This window comes from Falco rusticolus, chromosome 1, assembly GCF_015220075.1.
Source record: "Falco rusticolus isolate bFalRus1 chromosome 1, bFalRus1.pri, whole genome shotgun sequence".
Taxonomy (NCBI): Eukaryota; Metazoa; Chordata; class Aves; order Falconiformes; family Falconidae; genus Falco; species Falco rusticolus.
In genome coordinates this window covers 100,097,418-100,119,146 of record NC_051187.1, presented here as the reverse complement: position 1 = coordinate 100,119,146, position 21,729 = coordinate 100,097,418, and the positions used below count along the sequence as shown (strand labels likewise).

At 35.3% G+C, this 21,729-nt stretch overlaps 1 protein-coding gene across 6 annotated transcripts in view; it reads right to left on the bottom strand.

The window, feature by feature from the left end:
- Positions 1-21,729, bottom strand: part of KLHL5 (kelch like family member 5) — a 62,487-nt gene that overhangs the window by 21,991 nt on the left and 18,767 nt on the right. For 2 of the 6 annotated variants that reach the window (XM_037391367.1, XM_037391352.1), the window contains 3 exons: positions 9,277-9,459; positions 2,845-2,981; positions 2,208-2,404 (listed from right to left, as the gene is read on the bottom strand). In XM_037391367.1, the coding sequence (XP_037247264.1) occupies positions 2,208-2,404; positions 2,845-2,981; positions 9,277-9,419 (477 nt within the window). In that variant the 5' untranslated portion in view covers positions 9,420-9,459. Of the gene's footprint in view, positions 1-2,207; positions 2,405-2,844; positions 2,982-9,276; positions 9,463-20,698; positions 21,157-21,729 lie in introns of those variants that run through there. The other 4 variants (XM_037391344.1, XM_037391326.1, XM_037391334.1 and 1 more) reach the window with 4 other exon arrangements.

The window sequence follows — 21,729 nt, the reverse complement described above, 5'->3', positions numbered from 1 at the left end:
AATTGCTGAGTAACAGTTATATGGCAATCTGGGTTTTTCTGTCAAAGAAAAACTCATAGAAAATAACATATATAAATTAACACTTAAGTATTTTTTATTATTCATTACCTTCTACTTCAAGTGCTTTAAAAGAACCAAAATTACATGGAAAAGGCAGAAGTATATACTATACTCAGTAAAACCCCCCATTGTTCTATGCTGCCCATTGCATTGTTTTTGAGAAACAGAATTTCCAGGTACTACAGGTGCGCTTAACCCTTATGCTCTAATACTTCTTAATGGAAAGAGCATCAAGTGGCTAGTAGTTACTACTGTTGAACATTTTCTTTTTTTGAACAGCTTTTAAACAAATTAAATTACTTGGGGATTTATTTTAATTGAAGATTCAATTGAACTATACATTTCTATGCAGTTTCCATAGCAACATTAATTTCAAACTAAAGAGGCTGCTCCTCTATTACTCATTATTACTAAAATTCAATTTCATGTCTCTGTTGGAGCTGAGCAACATAAAAAGAGGCCCTGGGAAGAATCCATCTAGCACAACCAATTAGTTTTGAAAATGGCTTTTTAAAATCCACCTAATTTAAATTTCATCCAAATTGAAGCCTTAAAAGCAACAATTTTGCCACTGAAGTAAACAATGGCCAAAAGGCATATAACTATTTTCCAGAGGTCTGAACAAAAGAAAGGTAAGTGCTGTATGTATGGCTTTTAGAAAGTTCATAGCCCCTTTCTGCCACAAGTCATGAAATGCCAGTCAAAACAGTAAAACTATAATCCCTAACGTTCATCTTTAAAGATGCATTAATCTAACATTTATTACCATTCTGATCTTGGCAGTCCACTTAGAAGGGGCATGACAACAGCACAGACCAAAACATATTCTTATTCTGAAAAAGAACAGGTAGGTCAGAGAAGGGAGGGTCTCTTTTTGAACACTTTTTGTATCACTGTCTCACTCTTCTTCAAAGGCATCAGCCACATTAATCTTTACTGTTTCATATGACTGTCTACCTAATTGTTGTCTCCTTGCTTTTGTTTAAGCAATAAGGAAGGTCAAGAAAAGAAATGTAAATTACAGTCTGCACACTATTTTTGGCCTGTTTTGGTGTGTTCATGATTTTAAATACATCAGAGATCCACTCATCGAGGAAGAACATTGTATCATATATAAAAAAAAAAGGTCTATTTTAAATACACATTAAACTAAGTTACTTTAAGCCAAGAAGAAATAATAATAATAAAAGACACTTTAAAACCAGCAAAAACTAAGGCACCTAGAGGAAAAGCCCTGGATTTCTAATACTAATTAGAAGACGGAAGTTACACCTCTTGGATCTAAACCAATAGCTTAACGGCCATGCCGCACAAGCAAATTAAGTACTATCTTCATTCCCACATCTATTACACAATATCTACATGCCCTCATTCAGGTCCCAAGAGCTTACATAGGTGAAATTTTATCAAGAAGAAAGAAAAATGCCTCACAAAACTGCAGCGAACAGATGAACTGACTTGTCTCAGAGATAATTCTCCTTCTTCTGCTGATAACATTACTAAAACATACTTGTGAGAAGGAGAAGAACATTTTACATTAAAGGATTACTATTATGAAGATGAACTTTAACTAAGCTGGCAGGTCAGTCTTTCCATAAAATAACTCTGTAAGTATCACTGGCAAATTTTTATTTTGCCACATATTGCCTATTCTAAGATTAAATTAGTAATGGAATGCCAGGATGGCATCAAACAAGAAATTAAGGATAATGCAGAATCTATGTTGATGAATGCCCACATTCATACCCCAACTTAGAACTTCATTACTCTAGCTCATTACAAAACAAATTAATTCTGTAGTTTCATTTAGTAACGTGGCATTTTGCACAAGATGCACATCTTGCCCACTATTAAGTTGTAGTTTTTTGACTGAAAGAAAGAAGAACAAGCTTTTCTATTTTATTAAATGTGTACAACACAATCCCATTATTGTTACAGGGAACCACTAATGCTTGCCTATTTCCTTCCAACTCTAAACCAGCAACTTCATAGTTATTTTGTCATTTCTCATCATGGGACCGTATGTGCATTCTTGCTTGGAAAATTTTCAAAGCTTTCTGGGGGAAAACCACTGCTATTTTATTCAGGACAACATTCTGTATTTTCCTTACTAAATACAGCTGATGATACTTAAAGTAACAACATACCATCGTGTAATTGTGAGCCACCTTGTGCAAGTCAGTGCAACCCTGCGCATCAGCAAAAGATCGGATTCCAAGGCAATTGGACGGGTGAAGCTGCTTCATTAGGAATTTACAGCACGCTTCTACAACCTGAGAGAGCTGAAGAAGGCAAGCTGTAGACAACAGGCACTCAATGTTATCTTCTTTTAATTCAAGGCGACCTAGTAACATTAAAAAGATCAATTAGTTTGCTCTAATAATTTGTAATTCCCTAAAACTCAGAGGCAACAGGATTATTTACAGATTATAAGGCTTTGCAAACATCACCCTCAGCAACAGATAACCAGCTTTTCAAAATTAGTACCTATAATGATGTAAGGAAAGGGAATCCTAGTAAGTCCTTTTTTTTTTTTTTGTCAGTCTTGATACATTTAAAATATTCACGTATTTTGTTATCTAACTGAATACAGTATTATCAGAGAAACTTATATCCTACCAGCTTTCCTCAGGTAAATAAAATGAAATCATCATTGCCATTATTTATAAGGAATTAAACAATGTGAATAATAATTTGTAAGGAGCATCTGGAATCTAGTAATGGAATATAATGCTCACAGGAGGACGATCCATTAGATGACGTTCCCATTTTCATTCTAATTACCTGTATATGCATATTGAACCAGAGCCCACAATGCATTTGGCTCCACGCCTTCCATCTTGATTTCTTCCTGTCTTGCTTCCCTCACATCATTAGTGAACATTGCTGCAAAGTAGTCCGAAACAGAGGAGAGAACCAATCTAAGCACATTGTGCAGGCGAAAATGAGAGACACAAAGAGGGAAAAAAAAAAACCAACAAAAAAAACTTAGTCAACCTGATGTTTGTTAATTTATGATTCATTATTTTGTTCTTTGAAGAAACACTGCATTGAGAAAAACATTTTAAAATTGACATACTGCTCCATGGTCTAGTTCCCCTTTATGAATAATGAAGTACTGTTACTAAATCTACATTTGCTGCTGAAGCAAACTAATTACCCTTTCAAAGCTCAATGACTTTTAACAGCCAACACAGAAACAACCCACAAAACCCACATAAATTGGAAATGAAAAACAAATATACTTTATGAAGATTTAAAAAACCTGAATTTACTTCCATTTATATTATGTCAATTGCTTTTTTAAACGTGAAAGAATGACTTACTAGTCCTTTTCAAAGTGCTTTAAAATGTTTTTACCCTTGGTGCACAAATGCATTCCTTTACTAATACTGATAGAACTAGGCACAGAGTAATCTTTTGTGGATATGTATTTAGCCTTTTGTTAACAATTCTGAGTATTTTAAGATACTGAGTAAACATGTTAGTGCACAACAGAAATTTCTTTGGATTACTAAAACACTGACTAAATAGAACAATGCCACTCCACAAGACGTGCAAGAATTTTGATGTCTCCATATGTTCACAGGACTAGGGTGAAAAAGGAAATCATGTGGAGCAGAGAGCAGGAATATTCAACCTTTAATTCTGTTGTATGAAACCTACCATAACTATTCCATGAGGTCTGCTGGTTTCTTCCCTAAAAGACCTCTAGGAACAGCCTTGTGGTTTGGATCAATTTTTGTGCTGCAGTAGTTCACTGTTGCCTTGCTCAAAGGGAATTCAAATTTAAATACATTTGCATATGTACTGAGCTGTACAAACAGCAAGCCCAAGAATCAAGCCTAATCCAAATACACTACACACTCCATCTGCATACATTCAGTGAATATATAACACTTCACAAAATCACTCAGCACAGACCAAACAGACGTTATATTGGCTTCTCACGATGACTGAGGTCAGGTATCACAAAACAGAGTAAAATGAATTGATTTTTTCATCCTACAATTTTCCCATTAGTCAATAAAAAACAGTTACTACTTTACTTGTGCCATTTGACACCCACTTTTCATTGATCTTTTAATCTAATAGCTAGTAACTGATTTTTCTTTCAACCTTTCTTTTTGGATTGTCCAAAACTAAACTGCATTCCCACGTACAGATTATACCATGTGAAGCAGCTAATACCTTTATATAACTGAAGAATCCACAGAAGATTTTCCCCATCCATATTTAACCATTTTGCTAAAAAAGCTCTAAAAGAGCTAAATACGATTTTTCAGAAGAATAATCTATGCAACAACTATAAAAACTACACTTATATCCACAATCTCCCAGTTAACAGAGCCATGTCATGGCTCTGCTAGTATTTAACACAAAAGATAATCTCTTTGTGTTATTTATTAATCATTAAAATTAACATATTCATCCATATCAAGAGGTCACTGGGAGCTACTGATGCTGCAAAATACTGCCTTTACTCAGTTTAGAAACCGAAGAAAGCTACGGGGTTTGTATTCTGAGTTCATGTTTCTTTCATAATCGGCCCAACTAAAATGCCTATGAAATTAGTATATATTGACATTAGAGAGGCCTCTTAGCAGTAACAAACAACAACAACAAAATAATCAAGAAAAAGTTGTAATATAATTGACATTGTATTGTTTAACTGGGGATGTTGAACATGCTTACCTTTATCTCCTTACCTAATTCCCAACTACTGCCAAATATTCAATCCCGTACAGGGAAGTTTACAAAAATTTGGCTACAGAATTATATACATGCAGTAGATTGGCTGCTCTTTTTCAGTGTACAGAAAATATGTAGAGAAAAGGAACACATGAATACCAGAATTTTTCATCTTGGAGATCATAAGATACCCGAACAGTTAATCTCTGGAAAAACCACTCAGCAGCTATGGGCCAAATACTAACAAAGTCTGGGTGTTTCAGCATCTCTTCCTGCTCTTACCGGAGGTTCCAATGCTTCTGAGATCTTTAACTTCTGTGGTTTGTACTGATCCAACAACAGAAAGACCCACCATGATGGTTTACACTTATTTTGAATTTTCTAAGAGCCAGTAAAATACGTGTAACCAGGATGGCATACCTGAATTAAATTGTACTGCTTGCTGGAATTGCCACAAGCTGCATCATCTAGACAGTTTTCTACATCTACAAAGCAATTATTACCTAAAACAATGATAGATGTCAAACCTGGCCATTTACAGATTTAGTATCTCCCAACCTGATTCACCTGACAGAATGAAGCTTCTTCACATCTTGAAGATAAAAGGGACACTTCCTAGGCAACTCCTTGTTTGCAGCTGTGTAACAGCTCAAAATAGTCCTACAGAACTCACTAATAGCATTCACTGAATTTGTAAGGTGATATACTGAATAGTTCATGAGATGTAGCTTCGAAGCACTAAACACACTGGTGGCTTCTGCTAGTTTCTATTCTTGATAACAAAGCATGTCAATAATAAAAAGAATATATGAAAGTCGTACTATCCCGCACTACTAATACATCTATATTTAAATTAAATTTGTTTAAAAGCAAGCAATAACAAAAAATACATGCAATATGTTCCTGTTATAATTATTTCTACTTATAGCTCTCTTCCAGAGAATTCAAACCTTTCAAAATTCATTGCTGCTTCTGACAGTGAAATGATTGTAGTAAACCCTTCACCACCACACTGTTAGTAGCAATAGTACCTTTTTTAACATAAAGCTATTGCAAAAGTTCTTTTTTATATACTTTTGACTTTTTAGAAAGACACTTTGTGTTAAACTTCTACGAACGTAGCTAAACCAAAGAAAAAAAGGCTGCAGTGAATGATTTACAAACTAAGGCAATACAGATGTGAAAGAAAGGAAGTATTACTAAGCCATATGGAAAAGTAGTACAAAAATAAACAAACCTCAAAATAAAAACATCTGCAAATTGCGCTCTTCTAGACAAGCTTCCTAACCCCTAGCATACATAAGCTTCCATTTGCCTTCTTTCCTTCAGTTCCGTGGCTTTTCTATTTCCATCTTTCAGTGTCAACAGGAAGAAAGAAAATGGCTCCGTACAGATTTTCAGATTCCTGGTTAAAGAACAGAGCAGGCTCTAAACACCCTCTGGGCCAGGAATTTACACCCATCTCCCTTCTCTTATGTGAATGTTCTAATCAGCAGGTGATTACAATAAAAACCATACTCTTATTATGGATATAGTAGTTAGCTGAACGTAGTAAATAGGAACATAATAAATTCCTCAGACATCTGAAATTGCAGTGGACACAGAAAAAGCACCTGATACAAAAAAAAATTAATTAAATTTAATTAAAAGTCTGGCAATATTTCTTTATGGAACTGCAGGTTAAGGAGTGGGAATATAATGCATTTTTTCCTTGTAGAGAACTGTCCCCTCTCCTACTTGCTTCTTGATCTCCTAAATAAGTTCTTAGCTATAATTTAAACAGTCTTAGAATAATAGAGAATGCCATAATCAGAAAAATCATGTCTACATATGATACTCTTATTTGTAGACTCATAGCCTGATTTCTTTGAATAGATACAAACCAAAACCCTTCAGAATTTTACAGTAAAGTATTATCTGTGCTTATTACTATTGCAGACACCAAACTCATTGTTTTTTTTCCTCTAAAAATATACAACATACACCTCAGGACATTCAAGTATCACCAAAATTAGAAACTGAGTATTAAGAAAAAAATAACACAGGAGCTATTAAAAATATCTGGTTCAAAATACAGAAATTCTGAAAACTCTGTATGTGTGTTTAACAAGTGAGATAAAGAACATTTTTCATTATTATCGTTATTACTTACCAATTCTGTGTGACCATATATTAAGTAAACCCTTTTTATCTTTAAGAAATAAAAAGAACAAAAGAACTATCCAGTGTAAGTGAACTTTCTATTTTCTTACACATCTCAGAATGCCAAGACATCAAGCTAATATCTATTTAATACATCATCTGTTGCTTATTAAATCTTAAGTTAAAATAATCACTACTCTTCTGACATACACTGACTGTTCCAGCCTGCAGTAAATACTGAAGCAGGCAGAACTGGGATGCAGGCAGTAAAAAAATCCTTCAGAAATTTTTTTCTTATAACACAGGTTACTGCAAGTACGTAAAGCCAGTCTTCTTACTGAATTTCTATAAATTCTCAACCAATTTAATATTTCCATCTTTATCTTTCCTACTATGGAAACGTTCAATTTTCAGTGAGGTACTTTGGACGTAACTGAGACGAAGACACTAGTTATTGCTGTGTTTCTCTGTGAAAACAAAACAGTAAGAGATAGAACTTGCTGTGGAAAAGGCAAAGTTGCTTTCTAAGTTGCTCCAACATTATAAAGTGAACTAAGGACAATCATCATCCTCCCACCTCCTGCTACAAGCATAAGGTGTGCTGCTTTGGCCTTAACTTTCATGCTTATTTAAAACACAATATACCAACTTCAGCAAGAATTTTCTCCTCCCAAAAGAAGACCAGAGCAAATAACAGGTGCTAACATAGGCCTAACTGCACTACAGAAACAAATACTGTAGCAGAAACTGGAGGAGCAAAGTCAGTTCTTGAGAAACAGGTAGGAACCACATTAAAGAACATTTTAGCATGCTGACTTTCTATTTATCTTGTTACAAAAAAAAAAAAAAAAAAGCATCTCCAGTCCTTGCAAGATACTCACAGCTGTCCTCTGCACCTTTTCTACACTTTTTAACTATTACATAAGCCATACTCCAGAAGTGTATACTGCAAACGCGCTACCTGGGCCACACAAGAAAGTAAAATTATTTCCTTTTTATAATCCCTCTTTTTCCTGCTTACAGCATTCCTGAGCTCTCTCGACTTCTAAATTACTTCAGCAGGTGCAAATCCACTAAGGGTGTGTATGTTCTGTTTTCATACAATTCACTCTTTCCACAAGGACAATGCAGTTTTGCAACAAATTTGAACAAACTAAACAGTAATCTTAAGCAACTCTGTAGCCACAGGGAAAGCCAAATCACCTTGCTCACCCTATTGTCTCTCCAAAGAGGATTCATCATCATCCGCAGCTATGTGGCTGTAAATATTTACAAAGGAACTCAGGTTGGGTTGGGTGGAGAGCAGGACCACCCATTGTAGCAGTAATTGCAAAAAGATTGCCTTAAATCATCTTGGAAATATCAGTGACAGTCTTGACTGTTTAAAAATGAAGTTTCATAAAATGAAGTCTTTGAGAGCAGTAGCAAGTTAAGGTATAACTGCCTCCCTGCTCCTCAAGTCTGTTCCCACACTCATGCTGTCATTCCCTCAGCTGTGTCAGCACAACAGTGTGGATGATAGCTGAATAAAAGCAGAGATCTGTCTTTAAGGAAAATACCAAACCAAGCAACCTCTTCCCATCTTTTTATTACTATTACAGTAGTAAGCTGTAGTTTCACTTTGGGGGTAGGAATGAGCACTGGAAACTAGGAATGTTTTAGGTTGCTATTTCTGTTGTAGAAATGATCTTATGAAACCACAGCTTAATTATACCTAGGTTCCTATTTGAACTATTAATACTGTGCATTAAACACTGTAACATGCTTCAGTTATTCATACTTTTGTTTCACAGTCTTTGGTATTTTCCTAGCTGTTAAAGTGGCATGCCATATGACCTATTAAATACACAGATGACAGATAGGGTAATGTTTGATTTAATAATTTAGCCCTCTCGCACTTACTGTCAATGTTCCATAGCCTGCCATCAAAGGACTCTTCTTACTATGGGAGCAAAAAACCTTTATGCAGACAGAAGACTGTCCTTCTTGCTAATTATGACTTCAGCAACTTAATTGTTAGTACAAAGGAAAAATTAAATCTAAGAAAACTTTTTTGTGTCATTCCATGATACAGAAACCACTACTACTTCTAATATTCTGAGGATACTTTTGGGGGTTTTATTTTGTTTTTCAAATATCTTACTATATGCTTGAGGACAAAAAGTAGAACATGAAAACATCACAATTATTTTTGATGCTGTATCACATACAACAGAGAGAAATTAGCTTTCAGTTTCCAAACAGATGTTAAAAAACATAGCATGTTTGAAGTATTCTAAATTATTTAGGATGCTCTGACCTTCTTTAAAGAAAACACAGGACACATTTTGAAGGTGCATTTGTAAAGAAATATGCAGTTACTTCAAATTATAATAAACTTACCTGTGAGCTGGAATTCTACGATCACCAGCAACTAACACCACATCACATAGCTGTTTGTGTCTAAGATAATTCTCCATCTTTTTAAAAGTTTGTTCAGCGTGGTTGAGGGCCTGAAAAAATTCATCTGAGGTACAGGGCTCCATAGTTTGACAAGATGATAAGGTATGACTGCTGTTGGAGGTTCTGCTGAAGACAATAACAGAAATTGTAGTTCCCACAATACTAAGGTGCAGCAATTTATCTACCGATAATAAATGTGAATTTAAAATTTACATACATTATTTGTTTTAATATATATTTCCTTGATATTTTATTTCTCTTCATATTCATACTTTCTCTCTTCCTCCAAACTTAATCTAAATCCTTGTGAAAAAGGTACAATCATTTAATGTTGTACTTTTCAACTAACAGACACATGAAGATCAGTCCAGTACTCACATCTATAGCATTGTCAGATGGTTAAGGAAGAACAGACATCTACCAAGACCATGCAAACTGAAAAAGCAATGGAAGGATGCAATAAAGAATCAAACCCTTCCCTCCCACATATGTTAAAGCCTTGCTTCACACTTAGCCTAGGGTGACTAGAACAAAACTCAGCGTATATGGAACTAGTAAAAAGAGTGTGGGCATGCGGGGGAGGTGGGAATCAAAAAACACATCAATATACCACCACCTCCATTGCACAAAGCCTTTTGTGTCTGAAATGAGATCTAGCACAGTAGATGCCAATACAGGGGAGAAGCAAGGGTGGATGGGGAAAAAAAATTACTCCTGTCCACACACACAGCAGCTTGGGAGAAAAAAAGAGGAACAGAGAAAATAAATGGAATGCATGGGCCTAAGACAGATATAAAGGAGATGAATCCTAATTATGTATATGGAGGGAAGCACCTTTTCTTGCTCGTAATTTTTTAACTGCTAATTAATCTTCCACAATACAGGCGATTTATAAAATAGTCTACACCTGCCATAATATTTGGAAGGACATGGATTCACAAGATCTGCATTGAGACCTCTGTTTTCACACAGATATGCTCAGGCAGCATGCTTAGAGCTAAATCCACGAAGAGACTTGGCTCAGTCCTTAGCCTAGAACTTTCAAGACAGAGCTCCTCAAAACTGAAGTCTAAATTTTCAGCAGAAAATGCTCTGGTTTTTTTGGTTTGGTTTTTGGGCGGTGTTTTGGTTTGTTTGCGTTTTTTTGTTTTGCTTATTTTTTATTTATTTGTTTTATTGGGGGGGTGGTGCAGTTTTGTTTTGTGCATGTATGCAAACAGCTAAAAAGCCCAAGCAATTTGGCACTTAATTCACAACTAAATCTAGTAACAGATCAGAAATGAGATACCTGCCTCCCTCCCTCCCTCAGAGGACTTTATCTTATGTGCTCTCTGAAATTGTGGTTAGCCATTTATTTCAGCTGTATCAACTTCTTCCCACCCCCTCCAAGTCACTTGTTCTGCTCCACCACCGGCCCTCTGACAAGCTGAAACGAGTAATCTTAGGGGTCATTCTGGAAACTGAATCAAGGAACTCATACGTTACATTGACAAAACTGGTTGGCATTCTCCCAGTGAAAGCAAAAGAAAGCAAAAGAAAGCAAAAGAAAGCAAAAGAAAGCAAAAGAAAGCAAAAGAAAGCAAAAGAAAGCAAAAGAAAGCAAAAGAAAGCAAAAGAAAGCAAAAGAAAGCAAAAGAAAGCAAAAGAAAGCAAAAGAAAGCAAAAGAAAGCAAAAGAAAGCAAAAGAAAGCAAAAGAAAGCAAAAGAAAGCAAAAGAAAGCAAAAGAAAGCAAAAGAAAGCAAAAGAAAGCAAAAGAAAGCAAAAGAAAGCAAAAGAAAGCAAAAGAAAGCAAAAGAAAGCAAAAGAAAGCAAAAGAAAGCAAAAGAAAGCAAAAGAAAGCAAAAGAAAGCAAAAGAAAGCAAAAGAAAGCAAAAGAAAGCAAAAGAAAGCAAAAGAAAGCAAAAGAAAGCAAAAGAAAGCAAAAGAAAGCAAAAGAAAGCAAAAGAAAGCAAAAGAAAGCAAAAGAAAGCAAAAGAAAGCAAAAGAAAGCAAAAGAAAGCAAAAGAAAGCAAAAGAAAGCAAAAGAAAGCAAAAGAAAGCAAAAGAAAGCAAAAGAAAGCAAAAGAAAGCAAAAGAAAGCAAAAGAAAGCAAAAGAAAGCAAAAGAAAGCAAAAGAAAGCAAAAGAAAGCAAAAGAAAGCAAAAGAAAGCAAAAGAAAGCAAAAGAAAGCAAAAGAAAGCAAAAGAAAGCAAAAGAAAGCAAAAGAAAGCAAAAGAAAGCAAAAGAAAGCAAAAGAAAGCAAAAGAAAGCAAAAGAAAGCAAAAGAAAGCAAAAGAAAGCAAAAGACAGCAAAAGAAAGCAAAAGAAAGCAAAAGAAAGCAAAAGAAAGCAAAAGAAAGCAAAAGAAAGCAAAAGAAAGCAAAAGAAAGCAAAAGAAAGCAAAAGAAAGCAAAAGAAAGCAAAAGAAAGCAAAAGAAAGCAAAAGAAAGCAAAGTGGAAAGAACAGAGTGCTGGCCAACAAGAAAATGCTTAAGAAATTCTTACTCTATCACAATTTACCACATCTTCAACTGTCTTGATACAGTTTGAAGGGTTTTTTTGGCTGAACCATATTTTAATTCAGATTCTTCAAATTAACCCCATTAATAATGATAAAAAATTGCATGATATCAAGGATTTGATGTACATTACCACCTCACAGAGTTGTGCAGATAAAACTGAAGCAGCAGCAAACTGGCACGGAATAGCGAAAAACCCTCCAAGCCAGCACTTTGCTGGACCACACCCTCACTGGAGTTATTGCCAGCCCCAAGACTGCACACGTGCATTCTGCAGAGAACTCGGTGGCAGTCACCACTCTCATTCAATAAGCAGTAATAATTGCAGCGGCATCTGTTTCCCACTACCCATGATAAAGCACTTACTCAGACCACAATAGAGCCAAGCTTAGTTCTTCCCCTCACCTGAAGTTCAACCCTATACCTGTCCTCTAGCCAATAACTTACAAACCATTTTCCATAAGGAAGGAAAAGGAGAAAGACAGACTTCAGTGGTCTATAAAGAGAACATGAAAGAGACAGCCTAATAGTTGATACATGTAAAAAGGAAGAAATAACTTCAAGGGCTATTTATGCCTATGACTCAATGGTTATACAAAATTCACATATCCCTCCTTCCCCAAAGTGTTTTACAAATCTGTTTCCCAGTTCAGTTTGCCACAGCCATGACAGCTTGGGAGAATACACAAGCATGGGAAGAACAGAGGACACGGAGGACCTGCTTTTCCCCCTCCCAGCAGTAGTACTGAAATGCCTTCCAAAATTCTTGGCCCACATTCCTTCCACCTAGAGAGGGGAAACCTGGGTATCTTAACACTGACCTGTGAATCCCGTGCTTAGAGCAGACACCCAGCCACGATAGTCCTGCAGCTCTGAGTATCAAGACAGCTCTGCTCCTTTTGCATTTAGCTCTCAAATTTGTCTTTAAGTATAGTATGAATTTCCCCTCCCACAGGCTAGAGAGATATTGCTACTTCTGCACACCTCACGCATACTACTCAGAAAATTAAAGACTGAGGCTGTCAGCACACACAATAAGTGTATCAAAGAGCCCTTTTTGCATACTCCTTTAAGATTAAGACTTAAGATAGCATTTTTATCACAAGAAATGAAAATATTATTACAAGTAGCTTAGAATGTTAGTCAGTAGGGTTTCCTTTTTCTATTCTTTAACTTCACTCACATTTTTCTTGGTTTTTCTTTTCTTTCCCTATTTATGTCAAAAACATGCTATCGAGCACTGACCAAATTTTATTAAGTATGGTACAATTTTAGGATGATTGTAAAAATGTAAATAACTAAGAACAAGGTCTTTCCCACACTAGCTACACATTTTACTACCCTGGTGACAAACATCCATATACTAAAGATGCTAGCTTTCTTCAGCTTCTCTGTCTAATACATAATTTATATAACAGTATGCCTTTTGAAATCAAAATTATGCATAAGCCATATATATAGCTATAAAACCATTCATTTTTAAAATATTTTCTTTCTTGAAGTAGGATGTTTGGAATAAAGAGCTCTACCCAATAAAATAGTTCATTGCAAAGCAATGAAGCAATTTATTGGGCTAGTGAAGTGGTGGTAAATGAGTTTCAAAAATAAAAGAATATATAATGATGACAACTGGAGAGCTGAATTCACACCTCTCCTTCTGGTTTCCTTTCTAGTTGTTTCAGGCTTCCTTGTTGTGGCTTAAATAAAGCTACAGCACAGGCTTTAATATAAAACCAAACCATAACATACACAAGCCTTCTTTCCTCCCACTTCTACTAAACTCTCTCCCCCAAAAGAGGGGCATCAGTGGTTTTCAAATTTTACATGGGAGAAGCACAATCTGTTCCTATTAACAGGATTCGTTATTTTAATAATTTTAAATCACTGCAATTAATTTTAAATTTAAAGGAGGAGTTACTCTTATTTTATAGCAATCACACATATTAGTTAACAGCCTATGAATTCTAGTAAGTATTAACCTTTACTATAACAAAAGTTACAAAATTTTTTCAAGCATTTTATTTTATGCATTTAAAATTATTTTCAGGAAGGTATCTTTTAGCTTAAATGTCTCCATGTTTGTCTTAGAAATAAAAATAAAGCAATAAAGGCTTCATTATAACTAAGAAAAAAATCAAATACAGTTTTCAAACTATTCACTTTGGAACAGAGATAGAAGAACACAATCCAAAATCTGAAATTAGTTTAAAAATATTTTTTCTGAAAAATTGTGTGAAATTGTCTGAAAAAAATCATCAGAAAATTATGTGTAAATTCACTTGTATTTAAAACTGTTCTATTGTCATAACTAGTTCACATAATCCAGCTGTAACCTCACCTGTACTTCTAAAAAAGGTCAACTTCTCCACAAGATAGTATTAAATCCTATAAATCTGCAAAAATGTATTTTAACTGCAAGGTAAGAGTGACCTGGTTAGATCAGAGACATGTAGTACAGATGCTGATCATCTTGTCTCTTCTAACCTTTTGGAGCAAGTAAAGATTATTTACTCGCATTAAGAAGTCACGCTCCTTTTGACAGAAGCAGCATGCTGAAGTGCTGCTTGTTACTAGAGCCTTGACTAGACAAAGGAGTCAGGCAGCATTACAATGGGATTTCTATCCATAAAATCTTGATGGAGAAACTACCTCCAACATATTGCTACTATGCCTACTCAACTGGATGGTTCACAGAATCTACAAATGAAGTCTATTTTACAAGTATTTCTATGCTCTATCTCCTTTCCTCATTCCACCTGCCACCACAACTCCAGCTCTTCTCCTTTCCCCTCAGTTCCTTAAGACATTTCCTCACTAGGCAAGAGACAGCAAATAACGTGACTAACAGTAAGAGGTGTCACACAGCCAGCTTTGCATCAGATGAATTCTGCCCTTTTTCAGTGAAGGCAGTAAGCTGGGTTTCTCTCCATTAACTAACTGCAAGGAGTGACTTTATCTTTGAGACTTCTGCCTACCCTCACGGCCCATAGGTTTCAAAGCTACCCACAAAATGGCAAGGGTGATGCAAAACACAACCGCACAAACTTGGTCCCTTTAGGAAATCAAGCTAAAAGCAAATGCTCTATCTACGCTACCGAAATCTGCAGGCAGCACTGTACACCAACCCAAATGGTTTTCATAGACAGACTTACAAAGTGCAAAATGGGAACTGGGGCCAGAATAACCAGTGCACAGAATTGGCTTAAATATTGTTTTACATGTTGCTCTAATGCTTTCATCTACACCCAGTCTGTGTTAGAAGTAGTAAACACCGGCAAAACTGGACAGATGGGGAAAAATACACATTTTTCTCCTCACTAATATGTTTCCAGTGAACACCATTTTGTTTCTCAGAAAATAAAGTAACTGACATTAACATTGTAAATCTGAATTCATGCATAAAGTATACTATCTTTATAAATATGACATGTAAATAAACAGAAAGTCAACAAACCAATACAGACATCTCAATGTATACAGGTATAAAAAAATAAGTATCATGACATTTGAAAGAAGAAATAGTAAAAATATTAGGTTTAGTCACACCTCAAAAAAGTTCCAAATAATAAAAGAGGTTTAGAGATAAGTGATGGAAATTATGTGCAGAAAAATAGGTGCAACTGCCTTGTGTTTAGAGAAGATAATAAAAGAAAACTAATGCATAGTACCTCTGACTATAAATTACATGCTGCTGTTTACATTCTTGTAATGCAAACCCAAGAATGATGTCAATGAAATCAAAAGCCAATGTTTGACTGACCAAAGCAGAACTCTGCAATCATAAACAAAGCATATGGAATTTACTCTAGCAAATCACCAATAAGCTATAAATTTCACTACTGTTCAAAACCAGTGAAGGCATTTATTTTCTTACTAGAACTGATAAATCTCCAGTAGTTGGACTTCCTAATAAAAAATAATTAAAAAAAAAAAAAGTCCCGTGCAGCCAAAAGGTAAGCTGATTGTCTACTTTGACACAGGGCACTACATCTGCTATACCGCATAACAAATCCATGATCTCAAGGTATTTTTTCAGTAATAAGTAGAAGATCTGTTGAAATTTCAAGCCATCTTTAGGCTATAGTAGTCAATTGCTTAAGTCACTAGGGGAGGTAAGAGTATGTCTGACTTTGGACAAATTAGGATACACATTAAGCTACAACCTTTGCATTTTTAAACAAATCTCCATTTTGTAACTTTCTTATTGTGTTAAGATAGCTTCTTGCATTGCAGTTTTTACATACAATGTTTCAAAATAGTTTAAAATATATCTCTTCAACAATTTAGTTGTTTACACTGCTATCTTCAAGCTAGCTGACGTTTTATGGCATGCAGAGACTGAAACACAACTTACTAAAATAACAATATGCCACCTTCCATAATTATAGACTATACTTTGTAAGGAGTAAAAAAATTCCTTCTTCAAACTTAGAAAAAGAAGAACCTCAGCTGCAGAGAATGAAGTTTGTTGAAAAGAAGGATGCTGAAAGGATTCTTGGAAAAAGCAAGAAATAGTTAAAAGCAAGACACCTTCAAAGGCTGGGAAGGGCATAAATAATAGGAGGAAGCCATAAGGTGGTAACAACAAAAACTGCTAAAAATCTAGTGTATCATAAATCAAGGTAATACAAAACACTGGAAAGAGGACAACAGTGACTCTGGAGAGACTGAAGAGCACAGTAAGACTATATATGCATGAGAACTTGAGGGCTACTGATTCACTTTATGCTAGAGAAAATAATTACAGCAATAGCCAGAACTACAATCGTGTAATCAAAAGGCACCAGTTCTAGCAAACATACACACATATATATGCACAGTAACCTTAATCTAACTGGCACGAGCAACAACAGACACCAGCGTAACCTATGCTAGGCCAGCAAAGACATGTATATACAGCCTTCTAAGCCAATACTACTGCATCTTTACTTGTTTCTAATTATGTTAAGAAATAACATAGGCATGTTTCATTGCAGATAGACTCTTGATTATAGCACTGATGTTTCCTAAGAGATGTCTTGGATTTAGTGCAGTGAATTCATATACCCACACAAATGTCACCAGTAACATGCATTCTGTTTGCAAAACAACTATTTAGACTACCTCATGATACATCTACACTGGAGTGATTGAGAAGCGCAGTAGTACAAAAACATACCTGACCAAGCTTTAAGGTAGTCAAAACACATTACAATCTGTGCAAAAATATGATCATCTTGCATGGAAGCCCATTCCATCCAAATTTATAGCTGGAATCCCCTGTGCCTTTGAGAAGTCCATGCTACAGCCTCTTGTCTTACCTTCATTACATCTACTGTTCAAGCTTACTAGATTGCATCTGCTTTGTACGTGCTATGTAATTGTGCCGCACTAACTCTTTCCAAATATGCATAGTCATAACCCAAGTGAAGATTTAATAGGCACAGTGGAAAATGAAAGAATTTTAGCAGTAGCATGGAAGAAAAGAAACTAGAAGGCTAGAGATTCTCCCCTGTAAACCAACTTGTCTTTCAGTAGGTTTCTTATTTTTGTCTAATTCATGTATATATCTAGCAAAAAAAAAAAATGCTCTTTTCATAATTTTTCAGTCAATTTCAAGTATCATACTACTGTCATGCAACAAAATTAGGGAATCTATCAACTGTCCTTATTTGGCAGTTTGCATTGTTTTACGATAGGAGATACACAGACATACACACCACAATTGGCGGCCCTAATAAACTTACAGCCTCAAAGGTAGGTAAGACTGAGCTGAAAGAAAAGACATACCAAAGGTGTCTGTAGATTGAAAATTATTGCGGGGCAGACTTAGATTGGAAGTTAACAGCTTACTAAATCCAAGACTGTGCATAGAGCGTGCAATACTGCAGAGTAGCTACCACCTGGTGCATTCAGACCTTGTTTTAAAATCAATTACAGACATCTTACTGAACTTTTCAGGGTTAGGACACAACTGATGAATTTTGAAATACTGTTTGCATTTAATGTTCAAATATAAATATACATTTTATATTACATTTGAAAACATTTCCACACTTTAATCTACAGTAAAGTAATTCCAATATTTTAACACATGCCTGGGTGAAATGAACCAGATACAATATTCTGCATACTAGGTATGCTCTAGGTATTTTTAGGTTGATATCCACCATGCTTTCAAGGTCTGTGGACTGCTGCTAAGGCACCCACAAAAGTTATGAAAAACGTATCTATTGCTAATAAGTTTAAATCTGCTATGTAAGAGTCTGCACAGCTGTTGGAAAATTTTAAGAAGCGTACAAATCCAAGATGATGACTGTTTCCTCAGGAATGTAGGAAAGTTAACAACAGAGGAAATCTAGGAGACAAAAGCCAGCAAAAGAATTCAAACCTCACTGGTCCAGTAATCAATCATTCAAGCTAACGCTGGTTACAAACAACATGCAGGAGTATAATGTCAACAGCATTATAGCCAACTAGCTCTGATCCCTGAATCTGGATGATCTGCTTGCATGTCAGACACAGCCTTTATCAAAGATCTGGTACTAAACTTGGAATTTGCTTATCCCTTATGCCACCAAGGTCTATACTAATTAGTAATAAATGAATTCTATAGCAGGTCTCTATAAATGAATCACACAACGATCTAAAGCTTTCATAATGACAAAGACCTGATCTAAATGCTTTTCTAGCTGTGCTGTATCACATGGCAAAGAGGAAGGACGATTGATATGTACAAAGCCATTGAGCTGTCACTTCATGCTTTTAGGGCTTGTAACTGGGCGGTAAATTAAAGAGGAGTAAAGAAGTAAGGTCGCTGCATAGCTTCTACAAAGTTTTAAAAAAAGGATTTTTACACTCACACAATTTGTTTCCAATGGAGGAAACAGGGTTTTCATATGGGGAAAAAAGCTATATTTTAGACTAATACAAAGAACATTTAATTACGTTCTTAACATCAGAACTATTCCAGCTGCTGGACAGATTTCTGTAGTCTGCCCAATAGTTTACAGATTCTTAACAAAGGAGTGAGAAAAACATGGTTTAAGTACAGCGTCCCCATAAGACAGGAGACAGATAATACAAAGCAAGTTCTTACATTACCATTAGTTACATATTAAATTGTACCAGCACTGAACTCAAAATTTATCCAAAATATTCATTTTAAAGCCTGAAAGTAAAACACTTGCAAGAACTACAAGACAAAAGGAATTACAAATAATGCTAGATGCTATAGATGATTAAGCACACAATTTAAAAGATACTTCAAATTTACTGAGTTCAAACCCCAATGCTATATAGACTTCTCACACCCCTAAGTAAGTACCTGCAGTTCTCCAATTCTACAAAGTAACAAATTAGTTTTGTGGTAAATTCTTCTCCCACAATTAAGAACAAATTTATAGTAATTTCAATCTAGACATTTATCTCTTAAAATTACTTTTTTTTTTTCTACACCGACTGCACATTACTATGGTGAGAATATCCAATTGGGGTAATGCTATATATAAAAATTTCACATCACAAGTAAATGTTCCTGAAATGGAAGGTGATGTTACACCTATATCATATATATTATCCAGTGACACAGCTATTAAAAATTCATACATGAATATCACTTAAAATAGGATGTCTTCAGAAATATTATTTATAGCTACATAGTTGTTGCAGCATGATCAGACTGCTGTTATGAAGCATCAGCATGCAGGATTTCCTTTCCCTGTAATTCTAGTACTATTGCCATTCAGTGATAAAAGCAAATACACTGTATTGACTCTTAAGCATTTTTACCCTCCCCCCTTTCTTTGAATCTTTAAAGGTTATATAAACCATAAATAGGTAGTGTTTATATTGTGGGCTACTTTGCCCTTGCACTAAAGAATTCTTCTCATAGGGAATGCAAAACACTAAAACTGCTATGTCTAGATTGATCCGTCCTCATTAGGCTTTATTAAACAGTGTACCCTTTTAAATAGGCGTATTTTCTGAAATGCCGTATCATTGCAAAGTTATCTTAAAAGCAAGAAAACAAACATCATAAAATTTACTTGAAATGGTAAGCTATTACGCACTATATGCAGTACAAAACAAAAAAAATACTTTTAGTGAAGAACAGCTGATATGCAGTAAAAGGAAATAATAATCTTTCTTGTTAAGTATCAGTTTAATTCTTTTAACTTGCCTAATTTACAACAACTGGTAAACACCTTTCATTTAAGAACAAATTTTGCAGTTTCATCTTTAGTAACAATATGTTAGAGAAAAACACCTTAAATAGACACAATAAAACAGTCTTTTCTTTTTAAGCTAGATACACATTTTAAGACACCTGGACAGATTAAAGCACAAACTGGCCAGCTTTCGATAGATGAAAGTATTTTTTTCCTTCAAGTTGCATATACACAAGAAAAAAATAATCTTTGCTTTACTTCTTAAGTATTTTTTAGTGTCATTTCCCTCATCTATAATGTGGAAACATCCAATAAGAGTCACAAGAAGCTTACATTTTCATAGTTTTCTCCTAACTGGCATGAGACTAATTCTCAGCATAACTGAACGATCAGCATCACTCTGAAATAATTCAGCAAGCATCCTGTAACATTACCATGTAATGGACAATACCTTGTTCATAGCAGCACGTAGTTGGTATACTACTTAAAACACAAGTTTGTGCTTTATTTATCCACATTGACTACATCTGCCTTTTAAAAAGATCCTAGTAAACACACAGAACCCTGACTATAAATCATTTTCTGTTTCTGATACTGCAGCTGCTAGGTTTCTGAAGCATTTTAATCTATAATAAAGGTTAGCCTATATATGCATACTATCTGTAAACATGAAATGAAAATACATTTCTCACAATAGGAAAGTAATCAATAACCTGCATGAACTGCTGTCCGATTCATTTTCTTCTTCACTTGCTCTATCATCTGTTTCTTGTCTGTCAAGCGAACCTGCACCTCCACAGTCTTCTGCTGCAAATTCAAATGTAGGGATTTCTGAGGTGGATGCCATTGGCCAAGGAGGTGAATTCTGGAAATCCTGTTGGCTGGACCTTCTGTAACCAACTGATGTTAGAGGTAGGTTACCTGAATCTAAAAACTTTGTGCCACCAGTTGTTACATTTTGTCCTCTATTCCAGAAGTCTCCCTGGTCGTTTGCAATTGCAGAGTTAGGGGCTGATGCCTGATGACCAAACCACTTCCATCTGATTTTTAAAATCTGTTTCACGTCAAACTCTTTACGAGAACCAGACATCCTTAGTGAAAGCCAGTGATCGTCTAGGCAACAGGGTAAGAAGCAGCACACATAAAAGAAGATCTGTGCACCCAACCAAGACAAGAGAAACACATGCTCTGCCTGTCTGTGGCAAGCAGATTTTCTACAGGAGGAGGGGAGAAAGCATTGCATTCACATAAAAAAAGGCTTCTTTAAGTGTATGTCATTAGAATAAAAACAAAAGGCAATAGATGGTGAAAAATCCTTACATAAAAAGGGTGGTGAAACAATCACCTCAATCAGAAAAAGTGTTCATCCCTTTACCCTAAAAGCTCCAAGGCTGTTTCTCTTGCTTTCCTCTGACCATTAGCTTTCAAAAACACCAAACAAACAGCATTCATTAAAGACCTTTCAAGAGCTGAATACCACCCCCTTTTCTTGAACCACAAATGACACAGAATTCCTGTACTGCATCTTAGAATCTCTGCTTCTTATTCTGTTAACTCTTGCTACTACAGACGGGGAAAAAACCTCACAAAAAGCAAATTGAATTCTTCCTGCTAAAGAATAATTCCAGCACTGCTAATTTACAGAGAAGACTTAAAACCAATCAAAGAAAACTGATTATGCTGAGAGAAACTGAATTGTAAGTAATTCTTTGTCTCATTACAGGACATGCACTAACTTAAAAAG